Source organism: Melanostigma gelatinosum (assembly GCF_949748355.1).
Source record: "Melanostigma gelatinosum genome assembly, chromosome: 23".
Taxonomy (NCBI): Eukaryota; Metazoa; Chordata; class Actinopteri; order Perciformes; family Zoarcidae; genus Melanostigma; species Melanostigma gelatinosum.
This window is the reverse complement of record NC_136656.1, coordinates 14,499,353-14,521,156: the sequence shown is the minus strand read 5'-3', so window position 1 is coordinate 14,521,156 and position 21,804 is coordinate 14,499,353. Positions and strand designations below refer to the sequence as shown.

Sequence of the window (21,804 nt, the reverse complement as noted above, 5' to 3'; positions counted from 1 at the left end):
GTTTTTGTAATACTAGGCCACAACGGGCAGAAGTGCACCACTTGCCCAGCTTTTATCATAGGACTAAAAGCATTCATGTTTTCTTCCGCGCAAGTTTTATTTTTCTCCATGCTCTCTAAACTCCAGATACATATACTGCGTGTTATATATAAGTTCTGTAAATTAAAAGTCATCGCAAAGAAAACATAAAAAATGGGGTAGTGATGCACTTCAGCCTCTTGTTGTCACAATGAGTATTACAACAACACTCTCATACACCTGGCAAAACCTTTTTTTTCCCCCAACTTTTTTACAGATGAAAGAAATTAAGGAATAGAAGAAAAGACTATTCTGGCAGAACCTTTGTTACTTCACTTGTCTCTCGGGGCTTCCGTCCTACATAGGACGGTCCCGCTGCGTAGTTTCTTTTAAAAATGACTCAAAAGACTTCAATTGTAAAAGGTAATATCCTTGCTTTCGTATTTTTATATGGAAGCCTTATTTCTACTATTTTGTAATACTATTCTCCAAACTGGGACTTGTGACTTTACTCTCATATGAACTGTGATCAGTGTTGTTAACTAGTGTTCTTATCGGCCTTTTATTTAATCGACGAGTGAAACAGGAACGAGTTTTTCTTCGTTTCTTGCCCAGTTTTGATTTATTTCTTCCTGTTCCCTCTTCACTGACTTTTGCCAGAATGAGGTTCCTGTCTTGGTAAGTCCCTTCTCAAGTCTCTCTGGCCTCTTACCAGTTACCACCATTTTATGGTCAGACAGATATTTACAGACCCTGAGTCTGAGCAGTCACATTTCAGTCTGCTGAAAAGTCCCCACCCCCCCCCCCCCCCCAGTCTCATAAAATAACACAAGCATTGCCAAGGGAAGAGAGCCATGTTAGAATTCCCCGAAATAAATGGAAAATAGAACCCAGCTTGAAGTTCAAAGCTCATAGATCTATCCCGTAAAAGAATGGGAATAGATCCTACGGGATCCTAATGTTAAACTTAGGTCAGCTGTGTCTGCAATCAGCAGACTTAAAGCTAAGAGGATCTCGGTGTTTATTTGTGTGGCTAACCTCATGCTTTCATTTTCACACAGGATCCCCAGGATCCAGAAGAGGAACCTACAGCCAAGGTAGACCTGCTATTATGTCCCTTTATGTCTGTAGCTCTCTTTATGCAGAGCATCAACAAAGCAGGCTGTACTTTTCCAGCAATAACCCATTCACTGCGGCACCAGTTTCCTGCTGTTATCTATTGGCAGCTGATGAGTATAACCATGCTGAATACTGGATTTAGATTCATCAGGTGGACAGGTGGTTTTTTTCTTTCAGCTTTTCCCGCTGCCCCAAAGTCCCCTAAATGATGAATGAAGGCAGTTTAAAGGAACACTGTGTAGAATTTAGCAGGATTTATTGAAGAAATTGATGATAATATCCATAACAAGGTGGTTTTATTAGTGGAAAACCACCTGAAACTAAGTCGTTGTGCTTTCGTTAGCTGAGAATGAGCCCTTCATATCTAGAAGAGCGGATCCTCCGCCATGTTTCCGCCATGTTTCTACAGTAGCCCAGAACGGACAAACCAAACACTGGCTCCAAAGAGAGCCTCTTATGTTTCTACATTACCTGAAGGCCACCGTAGTTCTCCGACATGTGTGTAAATGAAGGGGTAATGTAGTGTAATAGTGTAGAGCAGCGGTTCCCAAACTTTTTAGGCCGCGCACCCCCTTCTACATCCCGACCGGGTTCGCGCACCCCCCCCCCCCTTAATAAAAAATAAAAAAAAAGAAGCAACAGAGCCTTTTAAGCCTTCATAGCCGCATAAGAATCGGACCAATGAGAGAACAGTTTGCTCGCGCGTGGCATTTGTTTACAAGATTTAGTCCGCTGTTAAATGTTGCAGTGTGAACACAAACCGAACAAAGGAGCAACTGCAACAAAGCAAACGAACTGAAGGTGTGAAAACGCCCTGAAACACTGCAACAAAGTTTCAATAACTTTCAGTGACACAAGGCGTCACTTTTAAAGAGCAATACGGATGCGAGCACACACGCACAGGCTCAGAGGCAGATTATCACATTTAATTTACAATTAATGAGCGACTAATGTAGCCAGGATGTCTTCGGACAAAGCATCGATGCGGCGACACAGTGTTGTTGGACACCGGGATCATGTCCAACTTTTTTGCTTCTTTCTCCCCAATCATACATTCCACCATCTCTCTGGCAGCTGGCGAGCTCACGTCTTCGGCGATTGTGTGCGGTAGCCCCTTTCTCGCTATTCTGTAACCAGATATGAAGCCCGTAGTGCGTCATTTATAGACCCAACACATGAATGAGACTCCAGTTGTTTTTGGCTGTTTTGTAACTCCTCCAATTTGGATATAAACAATGTAAGGGGCTTTTGACTTGCACTGGCATGCTTGGTGTTCAGGTGGCGACGTAAATAAGAGCTTCAGACTGTTAGCCAGAACCTCACTGCACACCACGCACTGTGGCTTTGGGGAATCTGCGTTGCCAATCCAAGTGAAGCCCAGACACACATACTTTTCATCATATTTCCTCTTTTTTTCCAGTCTGATGCTCACTCTCGTTTCCTCTTTTTCACCTTGACTCCGCGATGGGCCGATGTGCTCCCGATTTGTCTGTGCTGCACCTCTCCGTTCCCCTCGCCTCCGATTCCTCTCTCTCTCTCTGTCACTCTCCTCTTTTACGACTGATAGCTTCAGATGTCCCACCTGACAGTTTTTAAATTAAAATTACATTTTTTTTAATATTTAATATTATTACACCATCAGACCGCCATTACACTTTTCCTCTCGCGCACCCCCTAGAGGCAGCTCGCGCACCCCCTAGAGGCAGCTCGCGCACCCCCAGGGGTGCGCGCACCCCACTTTGGGAATCCCTGGTGTAGAGGTAGTGATGGGATGGGATATCCGGTTGGTTGCAATCTGCAACCTCACTGCTAGATGACACTAAATCCTACACACTGCTCCTTTAAGTTGATGTTGAACTTACCGCTGATTAAAACACATTTTTAGCCAAAAGATAGACTTGACAGTAATGTTACATAACAGAACACATCATTTATGTACCTGTTTTTTTAGAGTGATTGGGAAAAAAATTAAAACTCATCTGGAGGAAAACATTCATACTTTTAGTCCTATTTGGAACACGGGCTAGTGGTGCCTCTTGTGGCCGAAATGAACAAATACAACAACAAAAAAACCTTCTTAAGTCATAAAAACAGGAGAGGAATCAATTTTGAATCAGACGTAGAAAATGAATCAACAGAATCTTTTTTTTCTCACTTGGGAAAAGCTGACTTGATCTTTGTGCAACAGGACAGTGAACACAAGTTCTGAGACCCTGCAAGTCTTTTATTTGGAAAAACTGAGCTACTGAAGTACAATTTCAGGCAAATCTTCCAATTTTTTTAATTGTTTATGTTGAGTAGATACACTTATTGTAAATTCAAAAAACAATATTTAAATAATAAAGGCTCTCTCTGCAGCGTCAGTAAAGGCCCCGGACAGTAGTTGATCTTTTACAATGTACACTAAATGGTAGTAAGAGGAAGTAGCAATAGGATATTGATTGTTAAATGTTATGCACCACCCATCATGTCAAATTCCTTGTATGTTGAACATACCATGGCAATAAATGGTTTCTGATTCTGATTCTGATACGGGTGAAATAAACAATAAACCCCTGTCTGCTTCTTTGTGTATCACCACTACATTCCTGGTCCTCTGCTGTGTTTGTCTTCCAGAACAGTCAATCAAAATGTTCATCCGAGGCCGGCCGATAACCATGTACATCCCCTCTAACATCCAGAACTATGAAGACCTGAAGATGGAGCTGCCCTCTGAGAGACTGGAGTTGGACTGGGTGTATCCTTCTAGACCGCCACAGCGGTGTTCAGCCTCTTGTTTATATTCATGAGGGTTATGTTGTGCAGATTAGTTGATAATGACCCAGTTTTCATTGTTGGGTGAACTGTTCCTTTGAAAGAATGAAATGGACCAATGATTAACATGAATGTCACCTTGACTCTGCCATGCCAGCTATGGGTACCGGGGCCGGGACTGCCGGGCCAACCTGTACTTCCTTCCTACGGGTGAAGCGGTGTTCTTCATCGCCTGTGTGGTCGTGCTTTACCACATCAACAACCGCACACAACGCCACTATCACAAACACACCGACTGTGTCCGCTGGTCAGTTTTTATCATCCGCAAATCAAATTAAACACACTTATGTACTTCTACTTGAAGAGCTGGACTAGATGCGTTTTCCTAAACCTAACCGGGTAGTTTTGCTTAAATTCACAATGGTAACCACCTGTTTAAAACCATCCATATGTGACTATTGACTATTTAACTTACACATGTAACTAAATTCACAAGAACATTGCGTTAAATGACACGGAAAAGTTGACATGACAGGCGAAATGTTCTTAAAATTGGCCTGTTAGTTATATGCCTTCCCATGAGATCACGTTGTTTTACACTATCATAGATTCAGTTTTGGACACCTGAGGTGTGTTGAAAAGCTGTGGACATACATACAGACATACATGAATTCTATTAAAACCTATTTAAATCATTACAGATCACTAGAACTTGTCACAACATCAAGTCCATCTCACTCTGTTAAGAGGTATCAACACACCTGTACGCCAAGGGCAAATAAAGAGTTATTTGCCTAAACCAATGCAGAACTCACCCAGGTCTTCATGTGGCTGCTGGAGGCGGGTGCAGTATTGTGTGTACCAGAGATTTTGGCAGGTGACTACATGTCTCTGAACCACTTTAAGCACAAAACAAAAGCGATGTCTGATCTGATCTCTCTTTTGACAGCTTATATAAAAAGGAAACGGGTTCACATCAGGTCTCAGAGGCAGGGAACTTTCCGACTGCGTGATGTCTGGCATCATGCAAATACCATTTACACAGCCTTCAGTGGAGTTTATGGAACTCCAACGCCTGTTTTCCCAACAGATCACACTGAGTCCTAGTTCCTAACTGCCAAGCTCTCAACGTAAAGCCATGAATATGAGCAACCTGACCAAATAATGAGACGATCAAAGCATTAACACACATGTACTCAGGGAGGTGAACCCGAGTATATAGTTTCTAAACTGCTCTCAGACCAACCATCTATCATATAGGCATATTTATTTTGACATTTATACAGTATGAGTGTTTTGGACAAATTTATGATAAGTGCTAGAGATGCCAAATTTTACTAGTGCACATAAAATAGATATTTTCACCAACTTTTGGGGCCCAAAAGCCAAGGAACACGGGGAAAATGTATCCAATTTCTGACTTGGACACCTCGCAAGTTCAATGATTTTGGCATGAATATGTGGGAAATACAATAGATGTGTGCTTTTTTATTTAAAGAGAGAAAAATAAAAGCAATGGGGGGTAGTGTAAAATACAAGATGTATTACTGTAGATTTAAGATTTGTTAAAGTTGACTTACAACTTGTCCACCTGCGCCAGTCTCCTCTATGCTTTAATGGTAGAGCATTTAGGTGCTAAAGAGACCGATTTTTTTCAAAGAAGTTGGTGGAGACCAAAACCAGAGCTAAAATGAGAGTGAATATTGGACATGCATTCTTCAGGTTACACACTGAACCCTCAAGTTTATTTAATTTTTTTAATATTACTTTTACTTTCCTAAAATTGGGGGGGCCATGGATAGAAATGTCTACAATTCCTCCACTGCAACTGAATTTAGAGTCAGCACTTCAATCTGTAGTAGTTGTTTTGTTTTGGAGTACAGAGCCAACACAACCAAAAGATGTCTCGCTGTATGAATATGTTACAGACTGCCCTTTATTTTATCACAAGTGTACTCGTTATTTTGACATGGTGGATACAATTACATATATGTAAATGTTGCGACTGGACAATATATGTGAATAGAGTTTTGTCCAAAAGCCCTGTACAACCGCTTATATTTATTTGGTTAAACACTTTTTGTTCTTCCTGCAGTCTTACCCTCCATCCTGACAAGGTGCGCGTGGCGTCTGGCCAGACATCAGGGGTGGATAAAGACGGCAAGGTAACTACTGCTGTGATACCAGTCTGATGCACTTTGATCGACTACATGTTCTTCATTCATATTTCTATATACTGTATTTATGTACACTTACAGCATTAAAGCCAGACATCTCATTGGTAACCCAAGTAACAACCCTGCAGATATACAGTGTTTTGCTGCGTTTCATTTTTCGACTGCATATAACCAGTCAGTAAAAAAATCAAAAAAATCGGTTGGAATTTGGCTCCAAATAACAGGGAGTGGTAGCTCTAACTGTTGAACATAGATGATAGTAAAGTGTGTGTGTGTGTGTGTGTGTGTGTGTCTGTGCGTGCATTAGCCACTGCACCCTTGTGTTCATATTTGGGACTCCACCACCCTGGTCACCCTGCAGCAGATCGGCCTGGGAAGCTTCCAGAAGGGAGTGGGATCCGTTGCGTTTTCCTTTGCTGTGAGTAGATTTCTAATACACCATACTGTAGCTTCTCAAATAGTTATATTGCACCATTACCTGTCTTCGTTCATTCAGTTTGATGTACATTTCCACAGCACTAAACTTATCATTACAACAACAGATATGTTATGGTCACCACTCAGCTGGTAACACTTTCTCTTTGCAACAGAAATGTAGTTTTTTAAATTTAATTATTATCTCTAGTTACTTTACTTTCCTGCTGGACGTGTCGAGTTTAATGGTGCTCCTCGGATGCTCCCATTTCCAGAGTTGAGAAGTCGTTCTTCCAACTTCGGTGTTTTAGAAATGTGGAAACAACATGGGCGCCACAAAGAAAACGTGTTGTATTTTATTGCTCACAGCGTTGAACACTTTGATAGCTGTTTCCAGTATTTGCGTGACAACCAAACGTAAAGGAAGCAGATCAGGTAAACCATGAAATATGATTCATTTCAAACATTTAAATAGCTAATTTAGGTCACTCTATGTGGACAGCAACATAAGGTTACAACCTCAATACCATGTTACAAATTACAAATTGATATGTAATACATGAATTAATAAAAGATCTCTTACCATCAACCCAATATTTACTTTTGTCTGCCATGTTTCTAGGTTTTTTGACATCAATTTGGAAAGTCATCATGCACCATATTTTTTGTAGATTTTCCGAGTTTTTGTTCCGTTCCCACGACTTCTCCAAGTATTTATAATATTTTTTCAGATTATTCCGACACCCCATAAATACAGCATTATTGATGGTAGCTCAATGTAGATAAAAAACGTGACTGCTCTCACTATTAAGTGAGAGCAGCAGAGCGAATTAGTGTTGTGGAACTTTACATCACACTGAGTTTACGGTGTTGATTTGTTCCCGGTGTCGTCTCCAGGACTCCGGAGCGTTCCTGTGTGTGATCGACGACTCCAATGAACACATGCTGTCGGTGTGGGACTGCAACAAGGGGAGCAAGCACGCGGAGATCAAGGTAAAGAACAGCCAAGTGTAAACTAAGCTAACAGGCTACCAAATAAAGAATGAGATTACTTGTCACCAGCTTTATTCAAAAAGAGAACTGCTGTTAACCTTCCTCATGATGTGTTGCATTCATCAGAGCTGACTGCTAACATTAATGAATTGATAGTTCAAAGGCAAAAAAATAAAACAATTGAGAAAATATGGGCTTGAATCCTTCTAAAGAAGGTAAATAAGACAAGTTGTGGTTTTAAGATTCAGAATTTAAAAAACATAGTTCATCATAAAATAACAAACAGCATGTTTGGCCTGTCCCCTTTGGAAATGGCCGTGCTCGACAAGCTATCATGACATGGTACCATTGGATTTGTTAGGTCGTCTAGTTTCATATGACATGTAATAATATGTTCACTCTAGCTTTAAAACCAAGCCTGCTACAGCCTCTGAAAGAGGTGTCGCATCGCTAACTGGTCACACCGCTAACTGGTCACACAGTCTGTTGCTAATATTACCTCTTGAACACGACAGCCCCCTTTAAAGGGGGCTAGAGGGGGGTAGGGGGGTGGTGTACTTGTGTACAATTCACTTTTGCGATACGAATAAAAAAATTCAAAATAAATACCTGTGTAACAAAGACATTTTGGGCGAAACAACTACGGGAGCCATTTTACACACTGCAAAACACAATTATACATGAACTAAGATCATATCTCGAAGAATACTACAAGTTTTACCACAAAACCACGTTTTTCTGGGCAAAAAACTGCAGTACTATACTCTTTGTTTTGGTCTCTGACGAGAAAGCACGGAGCGATTTTGGCGAATGAGCACATCCAGAGGACCATTCTTCGACCCCGCTTCGCGTAGCGGTTTCGAAATGACTCTCTTTCAAACCGTTCAAAAGTTATGGGGATACATGCCAATATCAGCCACAGGTAACGACAAAAAATATTGGGTAAAAAAACTGATGATTTTATGGACGAAAAACTGATCTTTTCCAGCGGCTTTTGACGCAGCTGTGTCCGCCATGTTGTGATGTGTGTCTGTGTCTGATATCAATGGGCTGGCTGACTGAATGAGGAAATGGCAGACGAAACTGTGAGCTGGACTAATCCATGTTGGGAGGGGGGTTCGCCCAGCATTTTCCGATTTTTAGTCAGTAAACAGGCAAGGAGATTGTCCTTGTCTGTTGGACTATCCCACATCGAAAAACGTGTTTTTTGTGAAAATCGAGCAGGCACAGCCCATTTCACAGTCTATTTTACAGTCACACAGATACAAATTATGATTCATATATTTTTATGATTGACAGATATGACATTCATAACTGCTCAAAATTATTCCAAATGGTGTCAAACTGCTTTATTAGGATTATTGAACACTCTTAGTGATAAGAAAAGTGAATATATAGTTAATATTTAGTTATATACTATATAAAATTTGAATACAGCAATGCAACCAAATGCTTCCAAAAATGATAATTTAGCATGCCTTTGCTTGGTTTATGCTGGTCTGCTTCACTCAATCGAAGTCAAATCAGTTTTAGAGACTGTAAAACCGGTTGTGCTGTGGCTGTCATTGAAATTTTTTGGCTTTATTTCAAGTAATATTTTAGACACAAGTGCTTTTTTTCAGGCGAACCTGAAAACCTTTTCAATTTGAGCTGTGCCATATGTGTATTTGTTATCAACAGTAACATATACACAATTTTACAGATATCAGCACATCTCACAAGTGTTACCTGTGTTATACAATCAAAAAATTATTAAAATAGACCTTGTGGTTGCAGAAATACACTCTTTAGTATGGGTATGCAATTTTCGAGCAGAGGCCTAAAAATAGGGGCAGTGTTCAAGAGGTTTAAAGTAGGGTTGATGTTGGTAAATGGGCGATTTTCTTGCCATAACTTAATAGGATGATGTTGTGAATTCAGCTTGTTGTGGAGTTTCTCTGCTAAAATGTGCAAAAAGAAAATGTAGTGTTTTTTGAGGATTTTGACAAAGCTAAGCTAGCAGTTTCTCCCTGCTCTGTCTTTGAGCTAAGCTAGGCTAAACCTCCGCATCTACGGACATTCAACTCGTGTCATCTGACTCCGAACAACAAACCGCCCGATTTCCCAAAACGTTGCACTGTTCCTTTAACAGTCTTCGCGGGCGATGTGCTTCTGCAATTTGGAGAATTCTTTACATCATCTGACATTTGTGAAATTATCGGTCGGCGCAGGGATTCATAATCCCTGCAGAAACAATCAAATCCTTCAACAGAGTCAAAGCACGAGAATCATTCAGGCTGCCGAACGTGAGCACAGGGACGGATGCCCAGCGTGGCTGCATGCTGAATGTGTAGATGCTCTTTATAAAGGAGGTCTGTTTGGAGAGATTAGGGGGGGGGGGGTCTCTGCTATGCTGTTATGGGCTTTTATCCCAAAACGCCTCAACTTCCCTGAGAGCAATTTCAGCCTGGCTGTCATGGCAACAGTGTAAATATTTTATGCAGTGCATTTGTCCAGCTATCTGTGTGTGTGTGTGTGTGTGTGTGTCTGTGTGTCTGTGTGTGTGTTGGGTGTGCGTGATGTAGTGCAGCAGTGGGAATGCATGGGTGGGTGTTGTGTATCATGTAACGTCAGGATTTTAATGGGCTTGCACAAGAACATATGTTTTGTGGATGGTAGCATCCAGTGAGCGTGGATCGGTGAGGGAAGGCGGGTCAGGGCTGACCCATGCTGTATAAACAAACGAGTTCATCCAACAGGAACCAGATAATTATACCCCCCCCCCCTCTCTCCACAGCACTGGAATAGTCCATATGCCACTTTACGGCTCAGCCATGAATGGAGCTTTTTGTGCAGAGCTGATGCTTCTGTACTTTCTGTACATGCTGTATACGTGGTCACTGAAGACCTGCTGCTGGGACTGTCTGTTCCTGGTGGCAAAAAACATCCGAGTTCAGATTTTTATAAGAGTGGGTTGGTATGAGGGTCTTCTCCATAGTCAGTGTATTACTACAGTAGATGGAGTAATGTACTGCTGAGGACGTATTTTAGACACCTAAAAATAACTTTTTCCTCTTCCTCTTTTCCTCCACAGTGTTGCTAACATGTTGGGATGTGCCTAATTTTATCTGTCATGTGGTCCTGAACAGAAAGTGTATGGTGGGCTCACAGCTGGAGAGGAGGCGGAGTTTAAGTTTGCAGGCCGTAAAAAAACAAAACAATATACTAAAGGACTCTTAAAAGCTCCATAAAGCATCGTGGAGCTGCAGAGTTGTATGATAATTCTTTGTGCCTTACACTTCATTTGATCCATTGTTTGTATCAGACTATTGATAAGTGCAGGTTTAAATAGATTGATGAAGTTTAGTTTGCAGCTATTAAAGCCGCAGTAATCAATATTTTATATGACTCAAATGACTGTAAAATAATAATGAAATGTGAAAGGAGTTTATAATGAAGATGACAATTATCACTTGACTCTGCAACTCACCTCAGGTCTAAGGAGCTTTTTAGCCTCTTTTTATCTAGCTTTACACCTTCACCTCACAGCTCTCATCAGCCACATTTCCATGTGACATAGACTTGACTGACGCCGTTGTCGTTTAACATCATTATGCTAAAAGCGTGTGTGTGTGTGTGTGTCGTGTCTCCAGAATACCAACGAGGCTGTGTTCGCCGTGGAGTTTAACCCCAGCGATAGCACCAACATCATCACCTGTGGCAAGTCTCACGTCTACTTCTGGACACTCACAGCGGGACAGTTCACCAAGAAACAAGGCATCTTTGGGGTGAGACATAGTCCCGCTTATCCTGACATTCAGTTCCCTTCACTTCCCTTATTGTCGACAAATTGAAGATTGCAACTTCCTCAGTTAGAGGCTGAAAAGGGAAGTAAGGAGAACAAATAGAACTGAAAATTTAAATTTCCAAAAGAGTGCAAATATTATTACACGTCCAAAGGAGATTTCAAGCATGTGGACTAATTTCCGGTGTGAATCAAATCTAAAAGTGTGTAGTATAGTGAAGCAAATATTTATTTTAACACCTGTACTAACGACGGATCAAATTGTTGTTCTACAAACAATCTTTTCAGAAATACAAGAAGCCCAAGTTCATCCAGTGCTTTGTGTTCAGTCTGACCGGAGATGTTCTGACCGGAGACTCTGAGGGAAACATCCTGACGTGGGGGAAGTCAGCTGCAGATGTCAAAACGCTCGGCAAAGGAGCCAAAGGTCAGTGCTGTTTATTACCATCATTAATAATATGGGCAAATTGACAATCCTTTGGTGTCCATGCGCTCTCATAAACTGTCTTTATTTATCCACAGAGACCTTACAGATCATGCGACAGACCCGAGCCCATGAAGGCAGCGTGTTCACCCTGTGCACCCTGCAAGGCGGCGCTCTGCTCAGCGGAGGAGGGAAGGACCGTAAGATCATCCGCTGGAGCGCTGACCTGGCACCCGAGAGAGAGTGTGAGGTGAACCCCAGCTGTGTGTGTGTGTGTGTGTGTGTGTGTGTGTGTGTGGAGGGGGGGGGGGGGGGGGGGTGGTGGAGGCTGGTGGTGGAAGCTGCATTCAAATAAGGCTTGTTGATTACTGTGATTATTTGTACAGATTCCAGAAAATTATGGAGCAGTCCGTACCATTGCAGACGTGGATGGGGAGGAGCTATTAGTTGGTACAACCCGTAATGCCATCCTCAGAGGCACCTTCTCGGACGGATTTGTGGCGATAGTGCAGGTACGCCATTGTATTTTTATTGATAAATAAATCTTGGAATCCTTCAAATCGAGTTTCTCACCAAAAAACTACATTTACACATGTACATTTGAACACATCATGATAGCGTTACAATTTACCTTCCTCCAATACTCAATTTTACTGAACAGAGCCTAAACGCATCATAATGTGAGTGAATGGAACCTCTGTACGTTAGGTGTTAGCACCGGTTACTCGCTCTCCGCCTGCTGATTGTCATTAACAATGTGACATCATCACCGATCAGCCAATAGAAAGCATGAATGCCGATCTCCATTTCAGAGAAAATCCAGACACAGGGCAGGGTCTCTAGATACAGACACCACCACATACTTCTAGTGGGTCACAAATGATGCTTGAGAAGGGTTCTTTGTTCGAGTCTATACATTTTTTTGTAGGAAGATCCTGCTCATTGTGCCTTTTAATACGAAAGCTAACATTCCTTGAGCAGCTGTATCTGTTTCCAGTGCAGCAAAGCAAACAAACATTGTTAAATGAAGAGGCCGGTCAATAATCTTTCTTTTTCAATCATGTGGTGTCAATTTCATGCTGCGCACGACTGATAAACTGATCCACTGGTGAGAAAATGTTATCCTAATTGTCTACGAGAAACACTTTTTTGTTGAATGAGCGCATTCAGCGGTGACCAACAACAAAAAATACATCACAGATACGTCGCGATTTCTGCGGCGTCTTCGCAATAAACGCCTGCGTTTGGCCAGTTGAGTGGCTTTACTGTGATGCAGCAGCAGAATGTTTGGTTTTCTTTAGCTGTAACGTGCAGCTCTCATGTGGTGTAAAGGGGGTGAACAGTACACAGTGAGGCTGGTGCCAGTATGATAAGATCACAAACAGTAACACCGGATTACATGCTATATTGTTCCCCGATAATCCCTCACGTATGCCAAGGCGGACTCCGCCACTATCATTGAAAACTACTAGAGAGAGATAATTAGTGAATGTATATACTTTAAATGGCTATTTCAGGAACAATGCTGACCATGGATGGAATCAAGGATTGAGTTGGATTTCGTGGAAATCTTAAGGATTGTAACTTTAAGGTTTAAGTTGTTTTAAAACCTTTTCTGTTTCAGTTTATATTGTGCTTATATGGTGCAAATTTACTTAGGTAAATTACCTCAAAATACCTGACACACAGCAAACCGGGGCAGAATAAGTCTCCCATATGTTGTTGACTGTGTACACTGTACATGGTGGGCACTTGCAGATGACTGAACACACAATGCACAGAGATTGGGAGGAATGGAGGGTCAGAGGCTCATTTTTGTCCCATGGTCCCCTAACGTGTTAATTCAGCCCCGAGGATCTTGTATCCACATTTATTTCGCCTGTTTAGATCCAGCAGCTCACAGTCAACAGCTGGCATCAGAATTAATTTTAGTCTCCACTGACCTCTGGAATTTGGCTTCTTGCTCACATTAGATTTTCATCTGTGGGAAACTGAAACATCTTCCAGACAGAAAACACACACAGATGTCTGAAGCAATGCTAGTGTCCTCTAGAAGCTACAGAGATCCCTACAGCCCACATGCGTTGGCTAGAATGAACAACATCCATTTGTGATGTGAAAAGATGTTTGCATCTTTAACATTAATTATGAATATATTAATATCCATATGGCTTGCAGACATATAAATAAGCCTACAATGTGTTCAGTGTTCTTTATAGGGGTTGTTAAATCAAAATTATTGATGAAAAGCAAAAATGTTGGCGCTTAAAGTTGAAAAATATATCCAAAACCCTGAGAAAACATTTCACATAACTAATTCTAAATGATTTATTATCCTGTTTCTTTATTGTTGGAATGCTGTTAAGCATGTATTTTGCCACTGTGTCCACAATCTTCACTCTTCATGCATAATTTCTGGATGTAGAAGTAGCTAATCTTGTCCTTGTCGTAGAAAAATTACTGTGGAATCCCACAGATTTCCACATTTGACACAGAAGCCGTTAATTGAGAGGAAAACCAACTTTCTGCTCTATAGAGACCAATGTTAAATTTTGCTTCAAAAACATCTTCCACAGAACACGGTACCCCATTTCTAGATCGCCAGTTAAGCCACATTTTTTACACTACAGACACAATTTTTACAGGATCTGTTCTTCAACTCATTCTTCCTCTCAATTATTAATATCGGAGCAATATGAGCTACGGTTATGGGAGTTTTGATGATTTGTTTGAGAGGTGTTTCCCTGTTTTATCTCCATGAAATGGCTTCAGGCACACAGGTGTTTGCGATTGAGCCAATTAGTGATGTTGATAAACACACAGACTCTCAGACACACGCGCACATACACTCCTCTCCCTCTCTCTCTCTGTGTCTCTCATACAGTCATTCAGGTCTTAGGGATCTTTAGAGGTCTTTCCCCCCTCCTCCACCCCCCCCCTACACACACACACCCACGCCATAAAATAAAAGCCCCACCGAATGAATCCTAACTGAAATGCTTGTGATGAGCCTGTCATTTAATAACCGGTTTGTATTTATCTAACATTATGATTCTGTCATTTAATAACCGGTTTGTGTTTATCGAACATTATGATTCTGTCTCCTCTCCCCTTCTCCCCCACACCCCACACCCCATTTCAAAATAAAATCCCCAGAGAGTGAATTCTAACTGAACTGCTTGTGGCAGCCTGTCATTTAATAACCTCTGTTTATGTGTCAAACATGATGATAATGTCTCCTCTCCCCCTCCCTCCCCCACCCAGTCCCACCCTTTCAAAATAAAAGCCTCATGGATTAACTGTATTTAAACGTTGAGCTCAAAATTAGGCTTTTTTGTTGAAATAATGAATGCTCTTACTAATACTGCGATGACTACTACTGCTAATATTTCTAGTATTACTACCACCACTGCTATTACTACCACTACCACTACTATTATTACTTATACCACAACTGCTAATACTGCTATTCCTGCTACTACCAGTACTAATAACCAGTACTAATATTACTACAGCTATTAGTACGACTGCTACTAGTACTACTACTACTACTACTGCTACTTCAAAAACTGACTTTACTATTACTACTACTACTACTTATTATACTACTACTACTGTTATATAAAATACTACGACCACTACTACAGCTATTACTACGACTACTGATACTACTACTTCTACTACTTCTTCTAATTACTAATACTTCGACTACAACTTCTACTACTACTGCTACTACAAATATCACTACTGCTACAGCTAGTACTTATTCAAATGCGACTAATACTTATACTGCTAATAATACTTCTACTACAACTTCTACTACGACTACAACAAATATCACTCCCGCTGGAATTCCTTGAAGCTACAGAAACCGTTCGAATATCAAAATGTTCAGCTCTTTCAGGAGAGGGGTGATATAACTTCATATTTGTAATCTTTCAACTTTTTGAATTATTAAGCTTTTTGCAATTTTTTTAAAATTGGATATCTATTTTCAGCAATGTTTTTGAGATTCATTTCAGCTTTCAGCATTCCAACGCATTTTCAGCAGGAAATGCATTTTCTAGTTTCACTTGTTCTTCCTCACTGAACAAGATGAAAACTGATGTTTTGTTGTTTCCCTATGTGTGTGTGGTTGCGTGTGTGTTGTGTGTGTGTGTGTGTGTGTGTGTGTGTGTGTGTGTGTGTGTGTGTGTGTGTGTGTGTGTGTGTGTGTGTGTGTGTGTGTGTGTGTGTGTGTGTGTGTGTGTGTGTGTGTGTGTGTGTGTGTGTGTGTGTCTCAGGGTCATGTGGATGAGATGTGGGGGCTGGCCACACACCCCTCTCAGAACATCTTCCTCACCTGCGGCCACGACAGGCAGGTGTGTTTGTGGAACACAGAGGAGCACAAGCTGGACTGGTGCATCACGCTGGAGGTAGGAGGACACACTTATTTCCCCTTGTGTACTGGATTTATTTTCAAGCTATCTTTCAGCTGACCAAATAAAACACGTCGATACTCGTGATCCCAGTGCTGACAGACAGTTAACTCGTGCTGTGTGTCTCTGACAGGAGTACGGGTTGTGCGCAGGTTTCTGCCCCAATGGATCAGTGGTTTCAGTCGGCCTCAGCACAGGAAGGTAATACAGCACAATGCAGCACTGTTACACCTAGATACAATAATTTACCAAAAGGTTTGCTTCATTAAAATCATGTTCACAATCAATACATTCGGTAAATAATAACGGAAACATTTTAAAGGAATAGTTTTGGGAAATACGTTCATTCACCTTTTCCCAGAGAGTGAGATGTTCAGAGAGTTTTGAGATCGTTATCTGTGGGTCTATCACTACGATTCACATCGTTCACATGACACACAGCCTTTTGATCATAATGTGAAAATATTGATTATGTCAGCTTTAAACACGCAGACACAAAGTTGATATCAATTACTCACTCCCAAAAAAAAAGCATATTTCCCAAAATGTTGAGCTCTGCAATAAATGTCGTTTACAGAGGAGGAAATCTCTAGTCTGCCATATATATATATATATATTTCTATATATATCTACATATATACCGTATATACATATATACTGTATGAAGAGATGTGACTGACGAGACCGAGTAAAGAGCTGTCTGCTCTCCAGTCGCTTGTCATTACTGATGCCTCTGTAACACTAACAGGTGGATGGTCCTTGACCTGCTGACCAGAGAGGTGGTCTCTGAGTCCATTGATGGGAACGAGCAGCTGTCTGTCATGAGATACTCACCAGGTCAGTGCTCTCTATTGTTGAACTGCTCTCAGAATGATCATAATCCAGAAGTTAAGAGCAGGCCCGGGTTTGATAAAGCCAGAACATCAGCCTGAACTGAGGTTCAAAGCACTTAATGGACAAATCTACCACTTCTAAAAACTCTTGTACATATTTTTTTAAGTATTTTTTTTCCTATTCTATATTTATGTTTGTTGATTTTTGTAATACTTGGTTTTATTTTGAACTGAAATTTGTCTTACAATGATTGTGTTATCTACCGATCCACCACGTTACATGTAAAAACCTACTTGGGAATAAAGCGGATCCTGATTCTGAAGATATTGTGAAAATCCCCTTTAACCGCATGAATGGCCTCTTGTGTTCTCAGACGGCAGCTTTTTAGCTGTTGGATCCCATGACAACTTCATCTACATCTACAATGTGACCGAGAGCGGCCGGCGTTACACCCGCTTTGGGAAATGTAATGTGAGTTAAATATCAAATTCATAAATGTTCCATTTGTTCCCGTGGATTTTCCCCTTGATCCAGTCTGACCTTCTGTGAGGGTTTTTGTTCTGTGCTTGCTCAGCAGTGGTGGCTATCACTGCTAATGCTAACCACTCAGTTCTTCTTGAACAAAGAACAGAATGTCACCAGATTTAAGTCTGATGACAGCCTTTTTTTCTTGCTGATATAACCTCTTCCTCTTTGCCATAGAGCTCCATTAGAAACACATCAATGAGCCTCACTGTTGCCCTTCATCACCATGAACACACACTGTAGTTTATTTTGACTCAATCCCACATACAACATGCTGCTGCCCAAAATACTCACAAGAGCACCAAATCCGATTAATCCGCCAATGAGAATAGTCCCCAACAAGTGCACTAAAACTCTATTAAAACATCTTTAAAACTACCGATGCCAAGATAGTTTTTATCAATAAAAATACAACTTTTATTTCCTAATCATTTGAATTGTCTGTTTTTATGCAAATAACCACGATAGATGAGTCTAACAAAGGATCCTTGTGTACCTGCTGCTATAACAAACAAAACTGATCTGTATCAGCCGACAGGGCAAATAGACGATCGGCAATCCATGTTGGCAACAAAAAACATGATGGGGCACCTCTAAAAGTTATATTTGCGTCTTTTTTTATTTCTGCTGATCCGATCTGCGACTCAAGACACTGAAACGATCCAGTCGAGTGAGTTTCGTGATCCGTTGCACCCCTGCTTTTAGTGCATGTTGAGCACGCTCCTCTGTCAGCAGCTCTGCACTGCGCTCATGTGGCAGTTACAGCTGATAACGTGGTCCCGACCCACAGCGTCGCCGTGGAAGCTTAGAACCCACCCTCCGGTTCCCCCTCGGGTAAACACTGTTAGCAGCTAGCCTCCAGCTCAGCCGCGGCCATTTTGAGTATGTTGATTTAGCACATTTTAAATCAGCTGAACAAAACTTTTAACTGCCAAATTTGAGACCTGACCCTGAATACATAAAAACAGTTTTGGACAGATTCTTCATCTTAAATCAGACACAAAGGATGAGATTTATTCATCCATCAACAATAGCAACAAAACCCTTCACCACTTCCCCGGGGAAGTTGGAATGTATTGTTGTTGGAAAGTGTAGAATAACACCTTCCTTATCCTCTCGCGTCGACTTCACAGTCGGCTCATGTTATATATACAGCATTATGTGACACTGCCTCTGCTTATCTGTCCAATCAGGGTCACTCCAGCTTCATAACTCACCTGGATTGGGCCAAAGATGGAAAGTACATCATGTCTAATTCAGGCGACTATGAGATCCTTTACTGTAAGTGAACAAGTGTAATTTTGTACGTAATCCTTAGACAGCGTGACGATCTGCTGTTGTGACTGTGAAAATGTTATATATTCTCACAGGGGACATAGCAGCAGGGTGTAAACTGTTGAGGAATCGCTTTGAGAGCAAAGACCGAGAATGGGCCTCCTATACCTGTGTGCTGGGCTTCCATGTCATTGGTGAGATACTCTACTGCTCCACTTTCATGTGCCTAAACAAAGTGGTGTTGTTTTATCCTGTCAGACAGCTGACTTGTGTTGCCGTGGTGTTCCAGGTGTGTGGTTGGAGGGCTCAGACGGCACGGACATCAACGCCCTATGCCGCTCCCACAGTGAAAGGATGGTGGCTGTGGCTGACGACTTCTGTAAAGTCCACCTCTTCCAGTACCCCTGTCCCAAACCCAAGGTACCCCCTACACATCACTCAATAGGTCAACCGTTCCGTCTGCTTTGGCTGGCTGCACATGAAAAGCAAATATTGCTCTTTAACTGTTCCCTTAACATAAAGAGGAAACACCTGTTTTGGACTATATGTTAACAATAATGTCTGGCAGCTGTTTTTTGCTGACACCATCAGTAAATTGTGAGTATTGAGTGATTCCTTGATGCAGGGTAATGTAACTAATATTTTCAAGTATCCAATAGTTTGAATCACTGTATTTTGGGAGCTACGGTAACTACATTTGCTGTCAGCAGACTGAGAGTGTAAACATACTTTTTCAGTATTTCTGATCAGTTCCTCAGTAGCTCCTCATCAAAATATTCCGACTTTTCCTCAGTATCACGTAGCGGTGGAAGAACGATTTAGATGTTTTACTTGAAGGTACTATGTGAAACTTTCAGAAAACCTGTTGTTAATGACACCGGTGGCCGTGAAGTAGGGACGTGACATTCCATCAAAATCATTTATCATGTTTAGAATAACGTTACCATCTGTAATGTTCCTATATTATAATTGGACCATTGGCTCCTTGATACTTACTAGCTTGCCGTTTGCAAATTACTTTATCAGCTAACGTTACAAAGCAACTAACGGCCATGTCGCGTCGCTAAGGTACAGCTAGCTGGCTAACCTTAGCTTAGCTCACAGTTAGCTAGTTGGCCGTCCCTACCTTGCAGTGCTCTTGGCTAGTAGAAAGCAATTGTTAGTTATACAGTTTAACTTTGTACAGTTCTATTATCTATTGTTGACTAAAATCAACAAGTCTATCATAATATATAAGTTAGCATCATGGATCGTGTTAGCTGGTGAACTAATTTGGCAAACTAACATTTTAAAATTACGTTACAATCTGAACTGCGAATGATTACTTCAGCACGACTTTCTTTGGAGCAAATTTGACAAAATGTGAAGACATACAGGAGCAAAACACGTTCAGTTAGTTAAGCTGTTTATTAAGGAAGTTACACTGAGATCAAGATATTTGTGTGTATTTTACATTAGAGATCTCAGAACAAAAGCAAATCATATAAAGAATACAACAGTACAAGACAAGTCAATCACAAAAAGCAGTCATCAGACACATACACTAATTGTAACAATCACAAATGTTATAAAAATGTCAGCACGTTCAATTTTCAATTTGTTTTGCAGTTTATTCCATAGCATCCAGGGGTGTATACGCTTGGTGCAAGTCTTTGTGTGACAGTAGAGGGAAAATGATGAGCTGAAGTTTCATGAATTCCATGCAAAATGGTGAAGAGAGCTTTTCACATTTGTGTCAGTAACATTCTTATTTTTATCTGAGACACTTCAGACCAACTTCAATTCTTCTGAACTTCGTCCCATTTATACGAACAACCTCCATTTTTAAAGAAAATGATTTATTCTGACTTGTTTCCTCACTGTTGAACCCCCTACCTTTTGAGTGTGGTCATGAAGAGCGGCCTCTCCTTCCCTCTCCAGGCGCCGAGCCACAAGTACGAGGGCCACGGCAGCCACGTCACCAACGTCTGCTTCACCCACAGCGACTCCCACCTCCTCTCCATGGGCGGGAAGGACACCTGCATCCTCCAGTGGAGGGTGATCCAAGGTGGGGCGGGCGACAGCAGGGAGAGGCTGGCCTCGGCCTCGTCCGCCTCCACCAGCTCCCCGGAGCCTGCCACCAGCTAGGAGGGACACTGCGTTATTAACAGAGAGGGGGGGGGGGGTGTTTACACCGCCGGAGGGGCGTGTCAGCCTGGTGGACAAGAGTCACAGTTATGGGCTCTGCGGTGCCACTGCTGCATCAGTTTCATACAGGACATGTAGAGGAATGTCCACATTAAATTTACTCCATAATCATGTGAAACTGGACCGTGTGATCCCTCCATCATTCTGTTGGATATGTGGTGAGGTTCATTAGAGGTGGTCTTCTGTGACTAGACTTCTGTGGCGACAAAGGCGTTGGTTTCAGTGAACATTCCTGTGTTTTAGTCCACCTCGTTTATCAAACTTACCAAAGTGCTGCATGGCGGCGCCCGCCACCGGGGCCTTTAAAGACTTGTACATAATGTTTTTACATATTTTTGTAATATCTTGAGCAGCGTTTGGTCGACATCTCAGCTTATAGTGAAGCTGTTTTTCACTCTTGCATCTGACAGACTGTGACAAACCTGTTCCAGTGAAATCAATTCTCAGCGTCTCTGACTAATTCATTTCTCCAACAGTAGATCAGTACACTTGAAAATTATTACTTTAGTGTAGTTTTATATATTAAAGAGAACATTTGGGAATACTGTGATGTTGTATCTGCCAAGCTCTCAATAAAAAACTGAAGACTGGAAAGTGTGTTGTGCGTGTAGAGTCACTAGTGGGCAGTGCTGCTTCAGGATTTGTGTGCCATGCTACGTGTTGAGGAAATGCAGGAACCCAAACACTGAACCGCACAAGTATAGAGGGATCTTGATCTTCCAACTCCGTCCAGTCACTGAAACTTACAACAAATTGTGCATATAAAAGTAATTTCAAAGGAGAAGATAACAGAGTGAGTCAGTGGTCTAACCACAGGATGACATTAACAGTAATGAGAGAAGTAAAGTAGCAAAACCACAAAGTCAAAAGTTAAAAGCAAGA

General features: G+C 41.5%; 1 protein-coding gene across 1 annotated transcript in view; it reads left to right on the top strand.

Moving 5' to 3' along the window:
- eml3 (EMAP like 3) overlaps positions 1 to 21,507 on the top strand; it is a 55,726-nt gene extending 34,219 nt beyond the window's left edge. Inside the window, exons 7-24 of the mRNA XM_079295015.1 lie at positions 1,080 to 1,115; positions 3,754 to 3,874; positions 4,049 to 4,198; positions 5,987 to 6,056; positions 6,376 to 6,486; positions 7,380 to 7,475; positions 11,108 to 11,242; positions 11,548 to 11,686; positions 11,782 to 11,933; positions 12,070 to 12,195; positions 15,967 to 16,098; positions 16,235 to 16,302; positions 16,850 to 16,938; positions 17,309 to 17,406; positions 18,654 to 18,741; positions 18,831 to 18,929; positions 19,025 to 19,155; positions 20,656 to 21,507. Coding sequence (XP_079151141.1) covers positions 1,080 to 1,115; positions 3,754 to 3,874; positions 4,049 to 4,198; positions 5,987 to 6,056; positions 6,376 to 6,486; positions 7,380 to 7,475; positions 11,108 to 11,242; positions 11,548 to 11,686; positions 11,782 to 11,933; positions 12,070 to 12,195; positions 15,967 to 16,098; positions 16,235 to 16,302; positions 16,850 to 16,938; positions 17,309 to 17,406; positions 18,654 to 18,741; positions 18,831 to 18,929; positions 19,025 to 19,155; positions 20,656 to 20,862 — 2,048 coding nt within the window. The 3' untranslated portion in view covers positions 20,863 to 21,507. The remainder of the gene's footprint in view (positions 1 to 1,079; positions 1,116 to 3,753; positions 3,875 to 4,048; positions 4,199 to 5,986; positions 6,057 to 6,375; positions 6,487 to 7,379; positions 7,476 to 11,107; positions 11,243 to 11,547; positions 11,687 to 11,781; positions 11,934 to 12,069; positions 12,196 to 15,966; positions 16,099 to 16,234; positions 16,303 to 16,849; positions 16,939 to 17,308; positions 17,407 to 18,653; positions 18,742 to 18,830; positions 18,930 to 19,024; positions 19,156 to 20,655) is intronic.
- The last annotated feature ends 297 nt before the right edge of the window (positions 21,508 to 21,804 follow it).